At 35.6% G+C, this 23,878-nt stretch overlaps 1 protein-coding gene across 3 annotated transcripts in view; it reads left to right on the plus strand.

The window, feature by feature from the left end:
- LOC150109088 (uncharacterized) overlaps positions 1 to 23,878 on the plus strand; it is a 418,260-nt gene that overhangs the window by 340,725 nt on the left and 53,657 nt on the right. For all 3 annotated transcript variants that reach the window (XM_090405584.1, XM_090405600.1, XM_090405591.1), the window contains one exon: positions 19,099 to 19,197. In XM_090405584.1, coding sequence (XP_090261710.1) covers positions 19,099 to 19,197 — 99 coding nt within the window. The remainder of the gene's footprint in view (positions 1 to 19,098; positions 19,198 to 23,878) is intronic.

Genomic DNA, 23,878 nt, shown 5'->3' on the forward strand with positions numbered 1-23,878 from the left:
CCAGGCCACTGTCTGATATCTGCCAGCCAAGATTTTCTTCGTCTTCCTTGTCCTCTTCTTCCATTTATCTTCCCTTTTATAATCAATTGAAGTATCTTATATTTTTTATTACGAAGTAGGTGACCAAGATATGCAGTTTTCCTTCTTTTTATGGTATCCAAAAGTTCACGTGATTTCCCCATTTGTTTCAGTACTTCCTGATTGGACGTTTTTGCTGTCCAAGGGATTTTTAACATTCGTCTGTATAACCACATCTCAAAGGCTTCAAGTCTTTTTATTGATGTTGTCTTCAAGGTCCAAGTTTCTGCACCGTACAGCAGTACAGACCATACATAGCATTTAACCATGCATACTCTAAGCTCTAAGTTTAAACTGTGGTTACACAGTGTTGATTTCATCAAGAGAAAATTTTTTCTTGCCATTTCAATTCTAATTTTTATTTCCATTTCTGGATTGCAATCTTCATTTAACCAGCATCCGAGATATTTAAACTTTGCCACTCTTTCTGTTTGTTTCCTATTTAAAGAAAGTGCTAAATTAAGAATTGGTTTCTTACTTATGACCATGAATTTAGTTTTGGTGATATTTATTTTTAATCCCATTTTTTCACTCTCTGCATTTATTAGCTCCAAAAGATTTTGAAGATCCTGAATATTGTCAGCCAGAAGAGCTGTATCATCGGCATATCGGATGTTACTGATGATTTCACCATTTACACTAATCCCTTCCTTTCTTCCTTCCAAGACTTTTTGAAATATGGCTTCTGAGTAGATGTTAAAAAGAAGAGGTGACAGCACACATCCTTACCTTACTCCTCGTTTGATGTTAATGGAGTCTGTAATAATGTCATCAACTTGAACAGATGCCTTTTGGTTCCAATATAAGTTTTCAATGATCCTGATGTCTTTACCATCTAATCCAATTCTTTTTAATAGTATAATCATTTTAGCATGTTGGACTTTGTCAAATGCTTTCTCGAAGTCGATGAAGCAAATGAATATTACCTTGTTTTGGCCAATACATTTTTGAAATAAGATCTGAGAACAGAAAAGAGCCTCTCTTGTTCCCAAGCCGTTTCTAAAGCCGAATTGGGTATCACTGATGGTGTCTTCACATTTTCTGTATATTCTTTTTTGAATTATTTTCAGAAACATTTTGAGAACGTGACTCATTAGGCTGATCATTCTATAGTCATTACAAGTTTTCGCATTTACTTTTTTAGGTAGCATGATGAAGGTCGACTGTAACCAGTCTTGAGGGATTATGCCTGTATCGTAGATCTTATTAAATAGCTTTACTAATATGTTAATGTTGTCACCTTCTATTAACTTTACTATTTCTGCCGGTATTCTATCTGGTCCTAGGGCTTTACCATTTTTAACTGAGTTCAATGCACATTCTACCTCTGATTTTAGAATGCATGGACCTTCCATATGTTCATAAGTATTTTCTGGGTTCTGTCTGTCATCAGTAAAGAGTTCTTCTATATATTTCACCCATTCTTGTATTTTGTCATCCTTTTTGGATATAATTTCTCCCTTTTTGTTTCGAAGGATACAGAATTGTTTTTTCTTATATATACCTGAGGTCTCTTTCATCTTTTTGTGTAGATTAAAATTGTCATGTTTTTCCTGTAGAATTTCTATTTCTTTACATTTTTCATTCATCCAGATTTCTTTTGCTTTTTTGATCTTGTGTTTAATAATTTTCTGAACCTCTGTATATTTTGTTGGATTATGATTTTTATATGATCTGCGTTGATCCATGAGAGAAAGAATTTCATCTGTCATCCAATCTTTCTTTTTTACTGCTCTATTAGGACATAAGGTATTGGTACATTTCTCTATGAAGACAGATTTCAATTTGTCCCATGATTCATCAACCCTCATGATGTCATCATTCTTGATAAGTGCCAGCTCTTGATTCAGATCTTGACTCAATTTGCTTCTTATCTCTGTGTTTTTTAATTTTCCCAAATCAAACCTTTTTTGTTGATGTTTCTTAAGCATAGCTTTCAGTCTAAGTTGTAACTCTGCCACCAGTAGGTTATGATCAGAAGCAACATCTGCACTAGGATAGGTTTTTGTACTCTTTATAGAACTTCGAAATCGTTGATTAATTAGTAAGTAATCAATTTGGTTTCTGACTATATTCCCATTATTATCCTGTGGTGATCGCCAAGCATACAATCTTCGAGGTGGTAGCTTAAACCACGTGTTTGTGATTATTAGCTCCTCTTCCTGGCAGAACTGAAAAAGACGGTCACCTCTCTCATTTCTTGTGCCCAGTCCATGTTCGTACTACATCTCCACTTCTACCTTTCCCAATTTTAGCATTGAAATCACCCATGACCATGTTAATATCATGCTTTTTTGTATTTTTCATTAGTTATTTTAATTGATCATAAAATTCTTCAATCTCGGTATCACTCTTGTCAGCAGTAGGGGCATAGACTTGTATAAGATTAACATCTAGTGGTTGTCCTTTCAGTTTTAATAACATCATCCTATCTGAGTAAAGGATGAAGCTCAACAGTGACTTATTGATCTCTTTGTTTATTATTATTCCAACTCCGTTTTGATGGTTGTTTTCACAACTTCCAGAGTGATACATTGTCATGTCATTGACTTGAGTTTTGCCTGATCCTGGCCACCTAACTTCACTCATTCCTAAAATTCCAATTTCAAGTCTTTTCATTTCTTGGATAGCATTTCTTAGCTTACCTGCTTCATACAAGGTTCTGACATTCCAGGTTCCTAGTTTTACTGAGCGCACCATGTTGAGCCCGGGGATTCTTCGCACCCCTGTCCCATTTAAGGGACGCCGGTAACTCGGGGCCATTTGTGTACCATCATAGAAGTGTTCCATCATAGGAAAAATCTGGGAAATGCTGCTATACAGAATACAATTTGCAAATATGGTATGGCACAAAAAAAAACTAGTACTGAACTTTGATGTCCCTTCAGTACACATGCTATGAGATATGCATTTCATATGTAGTCTACACCATTACATTTAGCTGTAGCAATGATGTTGAAATTGGAAGAAAAGATGTTTATTGTTGAGCATTATTTTCATTCATATGGAGTTCATGAAAGAGTAGGTTTAATGGAGTTTACTGTCATCAGAAGAGTTGTGGATACAATTAGTGATAATTAAGAGTAGGTTATTTATGCATAGGAGAAAGAGGGTAAGTGATAGAACAGTCCTGAGGCACTCCTGCATTGATGGCAAAGATCATAGTGAGAAGGCCATCCTCTGTGATACCGAAATGACCCAGAGAGAAAGGTTAGAGAGGGTGGTAGGTAGCAGTGGCAGCTGATGAAAATTTTAAGTGGAGGTGCTGCATATACAAAATAATAAAAAAATAAAAAAAATTCTTTTTTTCCTAATCAGTAACCAATTTATTAATAAATAAATTTACATATTAAAAAAATTGATTTATTAAAAATATTTCATCCTTACCACGAACAAACACCAATAATAAAAGTTTCATATCTCACAGAAATAATGCGGCCAAGCATACGATAGACTGCCCAAACGAGCAGTGTCAGAATCACTTAACATGCAATGACAAGCGTAAAGGAATATCAGCGAGTCTAGCTGCAATTGCTGTGATAATTCTGACACTGTGTTAGATCGCAGTGCATTTGTTTGTGTAACGATAATTGAAAAAATATAATTCTTTTCGTGTTTTCAACAGTGACGCTCGTGTCTATTCAGCCTTGTATCTATAATAAATAAATAATTATGTTATTTTAACAAAATAAAATAAGATTTACAAAAGATAGTTCACCACGACACGCACCAATAATAAAAGTTTCGTATCTCACAGAAATAACGCGGCCAAGCATACGATACACTGCCCAAACAAGCAGTGTCGGAATCACTTGTAACGTGCAATGAGAAGCGCAAACGAATATCGGCGAGTCACTGCAATTGGCTGAATGTGATAATTCCGACACTGTGTTAGATCTCAGTGCATTTGTGTCGTAATCTAAAGCGTTAATCGAACAATTCCAATTATTAATTATTCAGTCAATGTCAAAACATAAGCTGTAACCTTTAACATGTTATATTGCATTTATATAATGTTGTAAACATTGTTATTATTTATAAACACAAACAAAATTTAATTTTTTCATTTTTTCCTTGGGGGTGCTGCAGTGTTGCAGTGCTTATGTACGAGCTGCCACTGGTAAATAAACTAAAGGATGGCAGTTTGTTCAACAGACCTTGATGCTAGAAATGATCAAAAGTTCTGGAAATTTCAAGAGTGATAACATGTTTCTTCAATGGTGGGTGATGTAGGCTGAGGTCATCGACCTTGAATGGCTGAATCCATAGTGGTTAACTGCTGGGCCTCTAAGTAGTGGAGAAGTTGACCATTTTGGAGAGCATTGAAGTGACGGTAATTAGCTGGTAGTTTGACAGTAGATTTTATCTCCCTTTTTTTGGAATAGGCTGGATGCTTCCTTCCATAAGTTGTGTACTTAAAAAAAAATCATTATAGGAGCTAGTTATACTAACATTACTAATTACCATTATTAATTTTCATGGTAAAACTGTTGTGAGGATACCAAAAGGGATGGATGAAGCCCTGAGACACTGAGTGGAATATCATTAATTATTCCATTTGTCACTTAATTTTATTTCAAAACAAATGATATTCATTAATATATTTATATTAACTACATTTTGAGTCTATGATCTACAAATATGAACAAACTGAAGAAAAAAAACTGAGTTTCCAGGTACCTCTACTACCTGTGTATGAGACTGACCAACTCACCTTCAAATAAAGATTCCTCTCATCTTGACAAAAATTGAACTCAGGTCTTTCCCATTAAAAGGGTGCACTGCTCATTTTTCCAACTACACTATAAAGGTGCTACCAAAATACTACTAAAGTTATAAAAGTTTCATATAGAATATTATGTGATTCCTTCATTGGGTTTAAAATTCAGTTATTTTGGCTATGAAATAATGATGGATTCATAATATCCTTTATGATTTACTTGTTATTTCAGTTTTCTGGTTAATAAACTGATTTGCTTTATGTAACCAGACACAAGGATAAATCATGTTCTTGCAATTTCTGATCATAGAAATCTGTATGTGTTGATAGTTTAACTGCTTTGTGCTACTATAGAAAATATTTTTATGAAGAATTGAAGAATAAATATTTTTTATTTATTCTTATAACAAAATAAGTATTCCTTAGTCTAGTAACATATATGAAAACAGGAAATCATTTACACTATGAAGTGCCTTCCTATTTTTAATTTTGTAGGTTACTGTGCAAAGACAGTCCTGACCATACAAATTTTACATCAAGTTTTAACATAAAATTTGATCTTCCATTTTAGAATAACTGTCACAAGTTTATGCTGCATAGGGCAACCATGTTTAAACTTTAAGAAACATTTTTACCTACCTGCTGTTTACTACCCATGTTTTAAGATTTTGATATTATTAAATTTCTTTGAAAAGAGAGCTTACAAGGCTTCAGTTTGTTTTAGTAAAAGTAGCAGTAACTGATGTGAGAATTCAAGTTAACGAAACAGAAGTACTTAGAATATTGCAGAATTTAAACGCAAACACTGCTCTTGGTTTAGATGGAATATCAGCTTGGGTGTTATGCAAATATGCAAGGGAATTGTCAACTCCTCTTACTTGGTTATTTAACTTAAGTTTGAACTCTGGTATGGTCCCTAGGGAGTGGAAGGAAGGAAGGCAAAATAGTTCCTTTGCATAAAGGAGGCTCCAAGACTGCAGTTGTAAATTACAGACCAATTACCATTTCGGGAGTGGTGGTAAAAGTACTGGAAAAGTTGGTTAAGGTCAGAATTCAGGATTGGGTGGATCAGAATATGATACTCTATAAGGGCCAACATGGTTTTGTTAAAGGTTGGTCCTGCCTTAGCAATTTATTAACTTTTTATTATTATTATTATTTATTATTATTATTTGATACCTGCAGGGAGTCCAAAGACTAATCGAGGGAGAGTGTGCCAACAGCATCGAACGATTGGTCCCCTTCCAACTACTAACCACGCTCAAACTTACTTAACTGAGCCATTAGTGTCAGAGGCTGTACCAATCGACTAACCTTTGCCGGCTAATATAATTTTTATAATAGAGTGACATCTGAGTTGGACAAGGGGAATGGCTACACAATAATACTTCTGGATTTTGCAAATGCTTTTGACAGGATATCCCATGAAATACTGTTGCACAAATTGGAGCAGATGGGGATGGATACTAAACTGGTGTTATGGATAAGAGATTGCTTACGGAGAGACACCAGAAAGTAGTGTATGGAGGAGCAGAGTCCAGGATGAAGCAGGTCAACAGTGGTGTGCCTCAGGGTTCTGTGCTTGGGCTGTTATTGTTTAATTTGTACATAAATGATATAGGAAATGACTTGAAGGGAGATGTTCAGTTGTTTGCTGACGATGCAAAGTTGGGAAGTGCAATAAGAAATCGAGCCAATGTTGAAAGTTTGCAGGATGATTTAAATAAGCTGGCAAAATGGACAAAGGGTAATGGATGTCAGTTCAATCTGGAAATGTGTAACGTTATGCATTTTGGGGTTAAAAGATTTCCAGCTGTGTACCACATTGATGGAATAGTACTCAAAGAGATTGATGAGGCTAGGGACTTGGGGGTATTAGTGGATAGGGAATTGAAGTTCAAAGGACACATTGCTAAGGTGTCCAAGATTGCACATAGGATTACTTGGTTATTGAAGAACACACTAACATCCAGAGATAAAGAGGTTATTATTCCTCTTTATAAGGCATTGATACTTCCACATTTGGATTACTGTGCTTAAGTCTGGTCGCCTGGATTCCTTAGAGATGAGAAATTGGTGGAGAGGGTCAGAGGAGAGTGACTAAGTTGCTGAGTGGTGTAAAAAATGCTCCCTACATTGATAGATTGAGAGCTTGTGGATTACAGAGGTTGGTTGATAGGCGGAGAAGAGGAGATATGATAGAAACATTTGAATTACTTAAAGGTTTTTATAAGATTGATGCAAAAGAAATATTTCAGCTGTGTGATAGTGATGGTGGAACAAGAGGTCATCCCTGGAAATTAAGGAAAAGTGTGGTTAACAAGGGTGTGAGAACTAGATTTTTTGCTTGGAGAGTGGTGAATGAATGGAATGCAGTACCTGACTCAGTTGTGAGTGCTTCGTCTGTAAATGAGTTCAAGAAGAGGTATGATAGATATTGTTTTGATAGCTTGGGTCTTCTGCGATGAGTCTTCTGACTCCATGGAGATACCCATATATAATAATAATAAAATAACAGAAACATAGAATTATTATTATGATTCTCTCATTGGGTTTAAAATTCAGTTATTTTGGCTATGAAATAATGATGGATTTGTAATATCCTTTATGTCTGTACCTGTTATTTCAGTTTTGTGGTTAATAAACTGATTTGCTTTATGTAATCAACACAAAGATAAATCAAGTTCTTGCATTTTTATCTTCCCAGCAAATTACTTTGATTTCACAAAGAGAGTTTCTTAATATCTTTAATTCTTCAGCTAATAAAACTTTATAACTTTAGTAGTATTTTTTGTAGCATCTCCATAGTGTAGTTTGAAAAAATGGACAGTGCACCCTTTTAATGGGAAAAACATGAGTTCAATATTTGTCTTTATTATTTGGAATCTGTCTCTCTCTCACACACAGAGAGAGAGAGAGAGAAAACAAAAACTACGTCTTCCTGCCTGCAAAAAAAATTAATGACTTTCATCGTAGAATTAAATCTGCTCTGGAAAAGGAGTCCATTGGAACACTAATACAACTAATTAGATATTCTTGTCAAACAAGAAGCAGACAGCTGTGTCACCATATCAGTATGTTGTAAACCAACTTCATTTCATTGTTATAACAAACAAATCATCTCAAGGTAATATGGATAGCTTGCAGATGATTTAAATATGCTGTCAGTATGGGGAAAATATAATGGGTGTCAATTCAATGTGGAGAAATATAAAGTTATGCATTTTAGGATAAACAGATTACAAGCTGTGTATCACATTGATGGTACTGTACTATACGAAATAGAGGAAGCTAGAGATTGGGGGGGGGGCAGACAGTTTAGAGGACAAATTGCTAAGGTAGCCCATAAGATTACTTGGCTGCTGAACAACACACTAAGAGGTGTGTTGTTCAATACACTGCTCTGTGCACATGTAGAGCAGATCTCTTCATCTGGGACATTGAGGAGTAATATCAGAATGGGATCTCCTCAATGTCCCAGATGAAGAGATCTACTCTGAAATGAAGACCAAGGAGTGAAAGCAGTGAGGAGAATATTCATATGTATGGTCTGTTCTCACCAAGAATATCATCCTTACTTTCAACACCCCTAAACCACTAACATCAGTAAAAGTGGGATATCTGAACTGCCCAGTTAGACTCTGCATCCCGAATCCCTGTGCTGTTTTATATGTGTAAAGCATGGTACTTCTCAAACTGCTTGTCATGGCTCTGCCATCTGTGCTCAATGTAGCAGTCTAATTGTAAGAGCATTTACCCTGTATACCAAGGGTGTCCAACCCAGGGCCCATGGGCTGCATGTGGCCCTGGACTGTTAGTAATGTATCCCCCATTAGATCTTAAACTTTTAACATTATTACGTGATGTGAAAAATATGCTGTCTTTTTTCCCTTTTGGATACAGGAATTTGAGAATAGGTTTCAAGATTACAGAAAAAATCATCAATTTTTTTGTATATTTGCAACTCCATTTTCAGTCGACCTTTGAATTTTCAAATAGAATGTACAGAGTTGCAATCAGATATTCAACTCAAAGAAAAATTTGATCATGTCTCTTTGCTAGATTTTTATAAAACCTATCTTCCCAGAGAAAAATATCCTTCGCTTCACAATCATGCTTTATTCATGTTATCACTTTTTGGTATTATGTGCATTTGTGAACAACTATTTTCAAGAATGAAGCATATGAAGAGTAAAGTTAGATCAAAAATTTCTGATGAGAACCTTGAGCACTCACTACGAATTGCAACCACTTTCATCGAACCGGACATTGATGCATTGGTTTTAAGTAAACAAGGCCAAATATCTCACTAGTTTTGTGTGTATACTGTCTTCTTTTTTTTAATGTTATGATAAAAAATTAAAAAAAAATAAAGGAAGTTTTGTTACTTATATACATTAACTATATTATACATTTTATATGCAACCCAAGACAGTTCCTCTTCACTCAATGTGGCCCAGGCAAGTCAAAAGATTGGATACCCATGCTGTACACTCTTGTGCATGTCAAAGGTGGAAGTATGAAAAAGTGATAAAAACAAAAATAAAAAACTGAACAGTGCATCCCATACCAGGAGGAAAAGGGGCAGTATACCACAAAAGTTGCAATATACAGTGGTAAATCTTCTTATGCAAAAAAGGTAACTGAAGAAAGTGTCAGTAGAGAAGGGAAGTTAACATGTACCTACCTACTTTCTCATAACTACAGCATCCCTGAATGGCATAATTTGCCCACTTTCTCTTTAGAGTGCATAAAAGAAAAAAATCAATGAGTTCACTCCAGAGGACATAGTCTCCTACATGAGAATCCACTAATTAAAAAAATAACATAACATGCTCTATAAAGGATGAAAGGCATGCTTCTATACTCTTTAATAGATTGCCCATAAACAGAGGTATCCATTGCATAGAGCCAAGACTCTATGGAATGGATACCTCTGCTCTCCTAGAAGAACATAAATAAGCACCCTAAAGGAGTCCAATTTTATGATGTCTTGGATATTTTTCCTGATGAAGAAGAAATGGAAAATAAAAGCCACCCAACATAGGATGCTGGATGATGCTACCAAAACTGAAATAATGGAATTGTTGAAGATTCTATCAAAACATCAGTGACATCAGTGCTGTCCTGCAGAAGTACATTATAAACCAATATGCTTTTGCCTGCAGGAAACATGCCTGTAGCCAAATGATGATCCATCATTATGAAATGTAGCCATTATTTGTAAAGACAGGACAAGGGATAGGCCTGTGGAGTTTATATTCCCATGGCTTGTAGTATTCATATTTATTAAATTAATACTGGCAAAAAAAAAAAAACATGTAAAAAACGTAAAAGAATTTAATAAATCAATGACTAGTTTCGTACTTCTTTGGATTGATGCAATAAACACAAATATAAAGAGGTATTAACAGATTTTTAAATAATAACCCCTCGTTTTTTTAATTCATTCAGCTTGTGATAGATGTTGGATATAGGAACAAGATATCATAAGTGTGGATCATTATTACAGATATAACATACTTTGTGTCATAGCCTAATTCATCAATATGTAGATCTCTTATGTACGCTGTCCAGAGTTGATTTAATTATTATTATTATTATTACTATTACATGACACCTCCAGGGAGTCCAAAGACTCATCGAGAGAAGGCACCTACTCTACAACTCTCTGTCTCCGCCACAATCCACCAACTACAATGAACCGCAACTACACCAATGCCATCTACTGCCCACAACCACCACTGATATTTTCATAGACAATCACAAACATCCATGCCCATGGCAGGATTTGAACCCGCAGCCTTTTGGCTGGAGAGCAGATATGCTAACCACTCAGCCAGCCAGGTCAGGTTAATATCAGGCATTGGTTTTTTTACACTGGTTTTTGCCAATAATAATTTAATAATTAAGTGTTTGGCTCTTTCTCTGCAGAGGAGTCACCATCCTGGTTTCTGACTATGCCCTCCTTCTGGTAATTCCCATTAATACAAATGTAGAGGCACTTGCGATCCCACTCTCAGTCAGAACTCTCATAACAGCATGCTGCAGATATCTCTTAAGATGGCCTTGATGACATTGCAATTACCATGTCCATTACTTTTAATGAAGGATTTAAACAGACACAGTGTTTTGTGGGACGGGACCTTAATAAACATCAGAGGGAGAGTTGCTGATCATATGCTTGACAACAATAATCTCTTCCTCTTAAATATAGGAAACATCACCTTTCATATGCCTATCTGATAAATAACTGCTATTGACTTTACTGTGTGTTCACCCTTGCTTATCTCTCTCTCTCGTTATGTGAGAAAAATGGATGAGAATTTATTTGGGAGTAATCACTTTCCCATGATATCCACTTTTCTGCATGGCTAACCATATATTGCATTATGGATATCATGATGGTAAATTGAGCAAGCTGACTGGCATATCTTCTCTTCTTTAGCAGATTTTGATTCTGTGACAGTCAGCTCATCTCCAGTCAGTGGTGCAGTGAACCATGTGGCAGTGTATTACATGAGCTGGAACAACTTCAATTCATAAAACCTGTAGTCAGTTTCCACATTTCCCTAAGCCATGGTGGAATAATGGGGCATCTTCTGCAGATGCCCCATAAGAGCAACCTTCGTTGCTTTCAAACGTGCTTGAGCCTAAGCAAGATACATCCATTCAGAGTTAGAAGGAACCCTAGATCCAATATGTCTTCCATAACAAGCGCAACTGACAATAAATAAGTCTGAGACAAAATCTGGAAAATGAGAGACAGATATGCCATCAACCAGTACTCCATCCTTGAACATAATGGGTGCAAAGATGTCAACACACTCAGAGATTTTTGCTAAAGCATCTGCAGAATCCTCTTATTCCCTCCCCCCCCCCTCAAGTTACTTGCCCCAAAATCCAAAACAGAAAAACAGCAAATTCTGTTTTCTTTATGCAGTACTGAAGAATGTATTCTACATGGGGCCATTCATGAAAGAAGAAATGAAAGCTGCTTTGCTTAAATGTCACTCCAGTGCTGTTGGACTATATAACATCCATTATGATATGATCAAACAACTGTCACCAGCTGTCAAAGATCAACTGTAGTACCTCTTCAACAGAATTTTTTGTGAGAGTGCTTTTCCAGATACCTGGAAGGTGTTGTTATTGCCTTTCCTAATCCAAGGAAAGATTAAAAAAAATCACTAGGAAACTATCAACCAATTGCTTGATCTGACTAGCTACTTGTGGAAAATTCTAGAAAAAGAGGTTTACTCTAGTATTTTGTGGTTTCTGGAGAGAAACAACCTTTTTTTACAAGAACAGACTGGCTTCTGTAAATATCATTCAACAACCAGTCATCTAGTCTAGCTGGAACCATCAATTTGAGATGCCTTCCTAAAATACATATGGCACTGTCAGGAGATTTGGAATATCGAAAGACCTACACAACTTTGGTCTCAGAGGGAATCTTCCTCTCTTCATACAGAGAGGAAGATTTATATGAGGGCACAGAAAGACAGTTACAGCAAGATATTGAACATCTTTCAAACCAGATGTAAATCGGATCAGATTTTCAGAGCAGAAGACAGTTTGTGTGCATTTTGTTACAGACAAACGCTTCATTCTGACTTATAACTCAGACTAAGACAATTTTAATTCCAGTTATACCATAAGCAAAGTTTTTAGAACTCTTATTAGACAAGAAACTTGGTTTCCTGTATCACATATGTCAGATACAAGATAAGTGACGCCAAACAATGAACATCCTTTGCATTCATCTTCTGCTGCTTCTTGGGGGGTGCTGACTGATGTTTTTTTGCTTAGATTGTACAGGGTACTGATTAGATCAAAACTTGATTATGGGTCCCAAGTCTGTGATTCTGGCAGAGAGAGAACCTTCTGATAGCTGGATCTTGTTCATCATCGAGTCATAAGAATCACAACTGGAACATTTTGAACTTCATTAATCCTTAGTTTGCACACTGAGGCAAATAAACCACCCTTGTCAATAGGATTCTCTGTTATATGCTATGAAAACAAAATCCCTGCCAGACCATTCCTGACTTGCTATAATTAATGGTGGCAGCATATGTATTTCATGTGTTCTCCAAAGCAGATGTTAACAGATCTTCTTGTCTGTTCATAAAAGGATATGATAAAGGATGGAATGTAGTATTTTATCTAATTTTTAGGAGCTATCACCACTGGCCAGTAAAGCATGGCAATAGTAGTTCAGTTCTATGGCAAGAGTTGCATTGCTAGAACAAATAGTCCTGGCTCTATGAGTTAGCATTTTGAGGACCCTAGGCTGTTGAACTAGATGATGGTGGATGGTTTGTGCAAGTGTCATCCAGTATGCATTAGCTTTTTATAAATAGAAAAAAAATAGCAAACCATCTGAAAGATGTGTGATAGTGTGACAAGAAAGGGCAGTTATTTGATTCCTTTTTTCTGAGTGTCCATCTCAGCATTTTCATTTCCATGGTATGGAGGATTTGCTTGCGTTTCTTTGTTGTTAGCCAGCATTTTGCTCCATACACGGCTACTGGTTTATTGACTGTTCTATAGATCCTTGATTTTAAGTATAGTGGGATCTTCTTATCACAAAGAACTCCAGTAACTTGTCGCCACTTCATCCAAGCAGCATTGGCTTGGGCTTCAGCATATGTTGTATTGCCATTTGAGCTACTACTGGACCTTAAGTATTTGAACTGGGTGCATTTGTTCAGCTCCATACCATCTATTATGAGCATTTCATCAGTTTGGTCATCTCCTTGCACGTTCTGTCTTCTTGGTGTTGAGTCTCATTCCAAACTCATACAAGCGAGTTTTTCATTTCTGCATAAGATGTTGGAGTCCATTTAGCAATGTAGTGCTAAGTATTACGTAATCAGCATTTATGTTCAGTAGGTATGCATAATAGTTGGCAGAAAAGTTAAAGTCTGACATGTTGAAAGATCTAATAAGTAACTTACAAATATCACATAAAATCATTCCTTGGTTTCTGTTGAGTGTGCATTGTGAGTGGATAACCATCACAGCCTCTGATGTTGTGGGTGCTGAAGTTGTCTTCTATATAAGGCATGGAGCTCTAGTCCCATTCAGTATTGTGGAGTGTGGGAGAAGTGGAAAGCCAGGCCTGAGCTGTCTGTTGTTATTAATGTTCCAAATGCTCTTTTTGTCTAATTTCTAACTTTTAGATGTTTGCTCTATGTAAGCAAGGCTGCAAGAGCTTGTTATATTGTAAACTCCAGGATATTTGTTGAAAGGATGGTGGTCCTTATGTGAATGTAACAGAGCTCGTATAGTCACAATGAGCTTGAAAGCCACTCTTATTCCTGTAGTGCATGACAACTTCAGTGCCTGCAACATCAAAGAGGCTGTGATGGTTATTCACTCACAAGGCACACCCAACAGAAACCAAGTAATGATTTTATGTGATAGTTGGAAGTCACTTAGATCTTTCAGCACTTTAGACTTGAACTTTTCTGCCATCATGCATTACTACTGAACAATAACTGACCCTATGCCAGCTTCCACGCTCCATACAGTAAATCCTTGATTTAACGGAGACAAAATTTCTGGTCCGTATGTCACATGTGAAAATTAACACCTTGTTAATTTTAAAATGCTTTTAACCAAGATTTGCTTATAATTAAATTAACAGGTTAATTTCCTGTTATTTTTAACAAATTTTGGTGAATAGACCTTATGTTGGAAAAACACTGTAGTAATTTAGCCGACATAAATGAGTCACCACTCATAAACATGCTTGCCGAATGATTAGCACGTGATCACACCAATCGCACTGTAATTGGTTTGTGGCGTGATAAGTCATGCCACAGCGAGTGTCTGAATATATCATCATCTGAAGACAATTAAATAGGAAAAATATTTTGTGTTTTTATAAAATTTAAATTTTGTTTTGTTTTTAAGAACATTGTTTATTTAAATATAATTAAAGCTTATTTTTGGAAAATGTTTTATTTATTTCGATATAGATCGCAGACTTATTTTTTAGATCTCAAACCACGGTGAGGTTATAAGCAATAATACATATAGAAAACCTTTCTGTGAAATTAAACTTTTCATAGATACAATACTTAATTTTAATTACATAAAAGTTTCTACATAAATAAAAACGTGAAAATTAGCTAATTTATCAATTTTTTAACACACGCATTCGGAAAATCTGCTTTATTATATAACAGACTTTCAGATTTAATGGACACTCCCTCACCTGAATTAGTCTGTTATATTATCGAGATTTTACTGTATGTTTCTGCTTTTTTACTTTTGTGTAACGGTTCCTACATGTTCAGTTTTAGTTATGTAATGGTTCATGTTTACCACTTATTGTATATTTTTTTGTTCTTCATAATCCAGAAGAAGCCACTAGCGTACGTAATGACACTAGTTGGTTTAACTATATTATGACCTATTAAACCCACTGTTAGTTATCATTTGTCATAATCGTTTTTTTGGTTGAAAAATCTACATACTCAACATGAATAGACTGGATGTGGAAGTAAAAAAGAAAGGTGCATAAACTAGAACAACTAAAATGCAAGAAAGTTAGGCTTCTCTATCAACTTACATTTCTAGAAAGATGTAGGAACAATAATATGATTTCGAAAATTTTCCAAGAACGTTTCCATTTTAGAAGAGATCTATCGAAAAGTGTTGGCCATATTATGCAAGAGAATACAATCCACAAGGTATGCACTCAACCAAGTTGATTCATTGTGTCTTCATTTGCACTATACTCTAACTGCATAGATGCTTACCTATGGTTTTGTTTAGATAATATGATCAATGCTATTTATAAGATTTTTCTAACCTCCAAAAACAGAGAAATAAAAAAAAATTAACGCTATATATGAGAAAATTTTCATTCCCGAGAGTTAATCTACCCAATGAAAAAGTACTATTTAACATTTCTGATCATAACTTGACATCAGCAGAAGCTAGCATTTTACTTTATTCCATTTACTTAGTCCATTTACTTTATTGTAGCATGTCAGGTCAGAATAAAGTAAATGGACCTTTACTTTCTAACTTAACATGTTACAAATGACATTAGATTGAAGACTGCAGTCTTTCTCTCTACTTCTCATCTTCCTAAAAAGAACATCAATTCTTTTTCACTTTCACTTTTTCACCTTCAAGTTTAAAGAAGAATAAAGATATCATAGTACTTAAGTCTGATAAAAGCAATTCAACTGTTATTATGAATAGAACTGATTATATGTTTAAAATTTTTTACTAGAGGTATAACGATTATATGGAATGCCCAAGGCACACAAGACTAATATTCCTCTTTGCCCTATCGTAGATGGTATCAGCTTGCCTACTTATTTGTTATCAAAACATCTGGCTAATCTTCTAAAGGAAGGAGTACATCAGACACATGGACACCTTCATCAAAAACTCACAACACTTTGTAGAACAACTAGGAGAAATTTCTATCTTACCAACAGACATTCTAGCTAGTCTAATAGTTGTATCTTTGTTCACAAATGTTCCTGTGGACAAAGTTATGGCACATGTACATGATCGGTTCCCTCCTGACATCTCTCAACTATTTAGACATTGTTCAAACTCAAATTATTTCCAATGGAATGGGAAAATTTACAAACAACTATCTGACCTTGCAATAGGAAGCCCTCGATCTCATCCATGCTGACTTATTCATGGGAAAACTTTGAAAAAGATTTCCTGCTATCTACAAATCCAAAACTGTCACTTTGGTGGAGATACGTAGATGACATATTTGTAATCTGGAAACGCAGTGTGACTGAGTTACATGATTTTCTTTCATCTGTTAACCCTTTCCACCATAAAATTAAATTCACTTTAGAATTTGAAAATGAAGGAAAATTCCTTTTCCTAGATATATTAATTTCAAAAAAAGCAGAAGGAGGCCTCTCTCTTGGCATACACTGTAAGTCCACTCATACAAGTTGTTACCTACATTTCTCTTCATTGCACCATATAATGCAAAAATTGGTATTATACATACACTGAAGAAAAGGGTGATCTCTATTATAGGATATGAAGAAACACTAAAATATGAATTACATTCTCTTCTCCAACTATTGGTGAGCAATGGATAATCTAAGAAAATGGTACAAGGAATACTCTTCTCTACTCATATAATAATAATACCAGAAGACTTCATAAAATCTATTTCCATTCCAATACGAAAAAGAATGATGCAGCAGAAAGATTTTAGAACAATTAGTATCATGCCCAATGCTTCAAATATACTATTAAAATAATAAAAAGTGGAATCTTTTCTACAATAAAATGCTATATAAATTAAAACCAAAATGATTCCTGCAGGAAAAAGTACAACTAATGCAATCTACAAATTGAAAACTGTTATTGAAAGATCATTAGAATTAAATAATATGTCTATACTTCAACTTTCAAAACATTTGACACAGTAAGCCAGAAAAAGATAATAGAAATATTAAAAGACATTGAAATTGATAACAGTAGACCTCAGAATAATGAAAGAATTATATTGGAATCAGAAGACATAAATTATAAATGAAATTAATAATGAAATAATATATATTAAAAGAAGAGTAAGACGCTCTTGTTCATAAGCTTAAATGTTGGATGTTATTATTATTACAGTAATATCCATGGAGTCAATAGACTCATTGTGGGAGGCTCACTCAACCAGCAACATGTCTATCATATTGAACTTTAAAATTTTTTAAACTTTCTATATTCACAAAGCACTCTGACAATGTGTTCCACTCACCAACCACTCTCTATGTAAAAAATTTATTCCTTGCCCTTCTTCACCACATCTTTATACAACTTCTAGGGATGACCTCTTGCTCTTCCCATCTTAACGTCCACTCTTTTTATAATTCCCTCTGTATTAATTTGATAGAATCCCTTAACCAACTTGATGGTCTCTATGATATCTCTTTTCTTCCTATCCACCAAACTATATATAATCCACATTTCTCCATTTCTGCATAACCAACATTTCAGTCCCAATATCACTTTGGGACTCTGGAGTGTTTGGAACCCTCTCTAGTGTTTCCACATCACAATGAAAACTAGTGACCACATTTTTTAGTCCATGTGTAGTCTGACCAATGCCTTATATAGAGCACCACCACCTCCTTATCCCTACATGTCAGTGTACTTTCTATCATAGCAGCAATGCAATGCACCCTCAGAACTTTAGTCCACTATCTACCATCACATCAAATCTCATACACTTCCTAAAGCATATTAGAGGATGCCAAGTTAGGATTTTAGTTGCCTGTTAAAATTTGAACTGTTTGCTATACTCATTGTTGTTCTGGGTAATAGACACCTGTTAATAAATATCTTTTCTTGGTGTTGTAATACTAAGAAAAACAGACAAACTTATAATTGTATCTTATCCTAATTGAAACGAATGGACTAGTCTGTTTTAAATGTGTTTCAGAATCTAGTCTTCTTGCAAATTATGGGATTTACAACACTAACTGCTGCATTTCAAATGAGCAAATCTGCCTTGTGAAAGCATCTATAAATTTGAACTCCTCATCAAATAGAGTTCTGAGGTTCTTCTCCTCAGGAGTCTCAGGATAAAAAGACTGGAGAAATAGTGAAGAATACATGAAGAAAAGAGAAAGAATGAAAAGGGCCAGTACCATTACCACAGACAGGTGCCCCATGAGACGGGGGGGGGGGGGGGTAAGGCGTAGGTTTTTTGCAGGTGGTAGGTCATTGGAATACATTACCTGCTGAAAGTGTGGAGACAGGAAATACATTTCAGGCATGGTTTGGTGTGTGTGTGTGTGTGAGAGAGAGAGAGAGAGAGAGAGAGAGATGGTGGGACCTACCACAGTGAATTTTTTTGACTCCATCAAGGCTTGGTGATAATATAAGATGGAAAGATATAGACTACCAAAAGAAGTGGATAAATATAGAAGGGGGGGGAGAAAGGAAGACTAGTTGCAAGATGGAAAGACCAATGAAGCCAGAATAGGCAAATTTTTAATTCTTGATGAGAAGAAGTTTATGTCAAAATCCAAAAGACACCATACAAAAAAATAATAAACAGTCCATGCTTGTTATTTGAAATGCCTTTCTTTTATTCACAGTATTGAGTTAAAATAGCTCTGAGGATTTGGTCAGGACTTTTGTTTGTGTTATTTTAGTTAGTTTTCTGTGATGCTTTGTATGATACTTGGTTTGGTAAGAAAGTGAATCTTTTCACTTGTAATAAAATTAAACTTTGTAATAAGGTTTAATATTAGTATTGTTTGTTTTATGTGATCTCTCATTTGTTCTAGATATTTTGGATTTGTCACCAGACATCCAGATCAGTCAAAATTTGCCTGTCATGTTTTCCAGAGCTGCACTCCAGCACAAAAAATTATACAAACCTTAAAGTGAGTTAAGTTCTTTTTTTACAATTGTCTTTTATTTATTTATTTATTCCAAAAAAGTAAGTAAAGATTTTAAATGAATATTATGAACCCGGGTAATATCATAGAAGAAATCTTTGAAAATGAGTGAATGATACATTCTGCCATTTGCAGAATAAAATGTAAAATGTGAATGAAATGTTTTCTTGTCCAATAGTTTTTAATTTTTGTTGTTATTTTTTGTAATACCTTACAACCTGCTGCCTCAGTGTTTTTGTATGCATCTTCTGAAAAATGCTTAAACAATAATATATGGCAATACTGTTAGGTCACTATGTTTCATATATTTTAAGAATTTCATATACTGTATTCACTGTTTTATGATATTCAGTTATATATCAAAATTCAGCAGTGTTGTATTTTGATAAAAATAGCACATTTAGTGAAGATGGAAAATTTATACAAGTTGAGAAACAGAACCTCTATAGCTTAGTCAATAACAAAGATGTAGGTTGAAATCCCATATATGACATAAAATTGCATAAGGGATTTTTAATTAAAGATGAGTTGCTAGTCTCATGTGAAGAAGGCAGAGTAGACGTTTTGTGCCTCTGTAGTGCATGAAGAATGATGGGACATTCCCCTTGATTGGAAAGATTGTGGTATGATAGAGATTCCTCTCATCATGATGAGATGAATCTTTATATGGGTTTTTTCAATTGATGTTTAGCTGGTCTCATGGAGGTAGCAATATTTTTTTCTCCAGGAAACTTGGGTTTTTCATTCTGCTAAACAGCAGACAAGCCAGAGAACACATACATAGTGTTAACAAACAGAAATACTGTATAGAGTTTGGCTGGAGATTATGTAGTGTATACAGTGGATTGTGTAGTGTTGAGCACCTTCCTGCAATAAATCCAGAGACTTTATGGAGGTGTCATGAATAATAATATTAATATGGAAATAGATAATAAAATGAGTATTGCTTATGTGGTGGAGAGACACTTGAATAAATTTATTTGGAACAAGAGAGAAATTTGCCCAGATATCAAACTAGCAGCATGCAAGACAGCATTCCAATAATTTTTAATTCATGGATATATGAGAATTGGGGTTAAAAATGAAGCATTTGACTGAAGACTATAGATGTGACAGTTCTTATATGAACAGATATCATGAATTTCAGAATCCATATTAAAAATTAACATATATATATATATATATATATATATATATATATATATATATATATATATATAATGGAATAAGAAAGGATAGTAAACCAGGCATTTCATACAAAAATGGCAGGAATAGGTAAACACAGCTAATCTAACATAGGATGGTCACTTAGATAGAATGGAGGATGAAACTGTAGCAAACCAGGATTTGTAGCAAAAATGACAGGAAAAAGACCCAGTTGAGGGACAAGATCTAAATGAATTAATGCTTTTCTCTACCTTCCATACAACAGGATATGGGTTCAAATTCCTATCGCATGAATGTTTGTGATCCATATGTCATAACTAGAATGGCACAATGGTTGAAAAGTTTGGATCTATTTTCAAATTTTATTTCACTATACAGGAATTTTTTCAGTATGCCAAAAGCCTCCCAGCCTGGCTGAATTCTTATTTTTCTTTCTTCATAAATGTTTATTTTCCTAATGTGAAAGATCTTCCAAAATATACACTTGTACTTCATATATTTTAATGTTCTCTGTTGTTATTTGTTTTTCTGTTATCTAGTTTCCTTCAATATTTGTCATTATTTTAGTTTTTTCAGAGTTTATGTATAATCTTTACTTACTAGGCCTCTAACGAGCAGGCAGTGCATAACATACATGCTTTCCTTGTCAAGTCACTCCTTCCTTTCCATGATGTGGCCTGTTTCCACAAACGGGACTCGGGTAATCCCAGCGAGTATTCCTTCTACAAAAAATGTTACCACCCTAGCCAGAGGAAATGCCAACAAGACCTGTTAGGTCTTTCTTTTAAGAGCCTATCTCCTTTCACTGCATGTCTGCACTCCGTCTACTCTTTAGCTATAAATGAACTTGTAATGAATCATACAAACATTGACGATGACACTGCACACAAACCAATTCCTACCAAAAAAGACAGACCATTTGCAACATATATATCATGGCAGATTCTACACAATAAAAACTCACTTTCTTTCACACACCTAACTAACATCTTTGGCATGAACAGTAACATTAACGATGTTTGACATTGCTTACAGTCAACCTGACCATGTATATTACTCTTAAAAGAAACCCAAATTGAAACTACACTACTTGGAAAGGAGTCAACAGACCCCCCCCCCCATGAACAAGGTGCATCATGCCATGTAACAAGTCACGTGTTTGTAGCCAATATAAATCGGAGGAATATGATGCTCCCAAGTCAGTGCAACTGTGTTTAGGTGAAATGGCTATGAGAAGCAAACTGATGGAGTTTGAAAGAGGTGTTGTGATAGGATGCTGTTGCAAGCCTACATGTTTGGCAAATTGTTGACAAACTGAGCCATCTCTGGCCAACATTCAGTGATACCATACTCAGATGGAAGCACAGGGAGTTAACTGCAAGTATTACCTGTGTTAAATTGTGATAGATTGTGGTTTTTGGAACTCCAATCTTATCACGGTTTAACATGCATAACCCAACAAAAAGGAAATTAAATACATGCGTTTGCCTCTAGGTATTATTATTATTATAGGCAACTCCAGGGAGTCCTTAACTCATCGAAGGAGGACCCAAATCATGTTCATCACAACTATTCGACATTCACACAGTATTTATCATACCTTGCCTTAAACTCGTTCACTGTCACAGCACCCACTACAGACTCGAGCAGCTTATTCCACTCATTCACCACTCTAAAAGTAAAGAACCTAGCTCTAACACCCTTACTAACCACACTCTTGCCCAGCTTCCATGGATGACCCCTAGTCCTCCCACCACCAGCCCTTTTTTCAAAAATATCTTCTGAATTAATCTTATAGAAACCCTTCAATAATTTGAATGTCTAAATCATATCTCCAGTCCTCCGCCTATCAACCAATTTCTGCAACCCACAAATCCTCAACCTGTTCTCATAAGGTTCATTCCACAGACCCGCTATCATCTTGGTCACTTGCCTCTGAATCCTCTCCACCTCCTCCAGATCAAGAAGAAACCTAGGTGACCAAATCTGGGCACAGTAGTCGAGATGGGGTCTTATCAAGGCTCGATACAGAGGAACAATAACCTGCTTGTCTCTGCTCGTCAAAGTATTCTTCAGCAACCAAGTGATTTGATGAGCTGATTTGGCCACTTTTGCAATGTGCCCGCTAAACTTCAACTCCTTATCCACCAACACTCCTAAATCTCTCGCCTCATCAATTTCCTGGAATACAGTTCCACCAATGTAGTAAACTGCTGCTAATCTTTTCACCCCAAAATGTATAACCTTACATTTTGCCACATTAAATTGATGTCCATTCTCCTTAGCCCAGACCTCCAATCTATCCAGATCATCCTGCAAAATTTTGACATCATCTACATTCACTATTGCCTTACCCAACTTTGCATCATCTGCAAACAAATGAACTGTTCCTCTCAGATCCTTTCCTATATCATAAATAAACAAATTAAACAGCAGTGGTCCAAGAACAGATCCTTGTGGCACACTGCTAGTCACAGGCCGTCTTTTGGACTCCACTCCTGAATAAACCAATCTCTGATATCTCTCTCTCTCTGTCAACCACCCTCCTATCCATCTCACCAATCCTATATCAATCACCATATGATGCATTTTACTGATTTGAATTTCATGTGGTATCCTGTCAAAGGCCTTAGCAAGGTCCAGTAGAATCACTGTAAACCCATTACCCTTATCCAGTTCAGCCGTCACTGTGTTATAATACGTGAGCAAGTTACTGAGGCATGACCTACCCTTCACATAACCATGCTGTCCCCCATACAGTATCCCATTTTCATCTATCCAATCTTGTATTTTCCTCTTGACTATTTTCTCCAAGACCTTGATAACGATTCCTGTTATGCTGATTGGTCGGTAATTTTCAACAGCAGCCTTGGAACCACCTTTATGCAGCGGAACTATTTTCCCCTCTTTCCACAGCCTTGAAACTGAGCCAGACCCGAGGCTGAAATTAAACAAAATGATCAAGGGCACTGACAATTCTTTAGCTGCTTCACATATGACACGAGCTGGTATACCATCCAATCCCACAGATGTACTGACATTGAGGTTCTGTAATAGACTATTTATTATTTATTATATAGATTATTACCTCTACTTCATTCATCACAATTCCAGTATAAGCTGTTGGTTCTTCCATTCCTGCAATGTCACCACTTGGATGATATACTCTTGCAAAGTGCTCACTCAGTAATTCCACTATATCGACTGATTCGGTTATCTCCCTACCCTCAGCATTTTTTAAAATCTTTCTGCCATGAATATTTTTCCTTTTACTTGCAACATATTGAAAAAAACTGTTTGGGATTCTCTTTATCCTGCATGGCCAATATTCTTTCATAATCTGCTTTTGCTTTTTTTACCACCCTTGTTACCTTTCTGGCCTGAGCTTTATACTGTTCCTGCACCTGCTGGTCACCTTTCTCCTGAAATTCCCTCCACAATTGTTTCTTTTTTTGCAGCTCACACTTAATGGTGTTATTCATTCATTTAACCCCTACTT

This window comes from Typopeltis vanoorti, chromosome 2 (assembly GCF_054136105.1).
Source record: "Typopeltis vanoorti isolate ZY-2024b chromosome 2, IOZ_Tvanoo_1.0, whole genome shotgun sequence".
Lineage (NCBI taxonomy): Eukaryota > Metazoa > Arthropoda > Arachnida > Uropygi > Thelyphonidae > Typopeltis > Typopeltis vanoorti.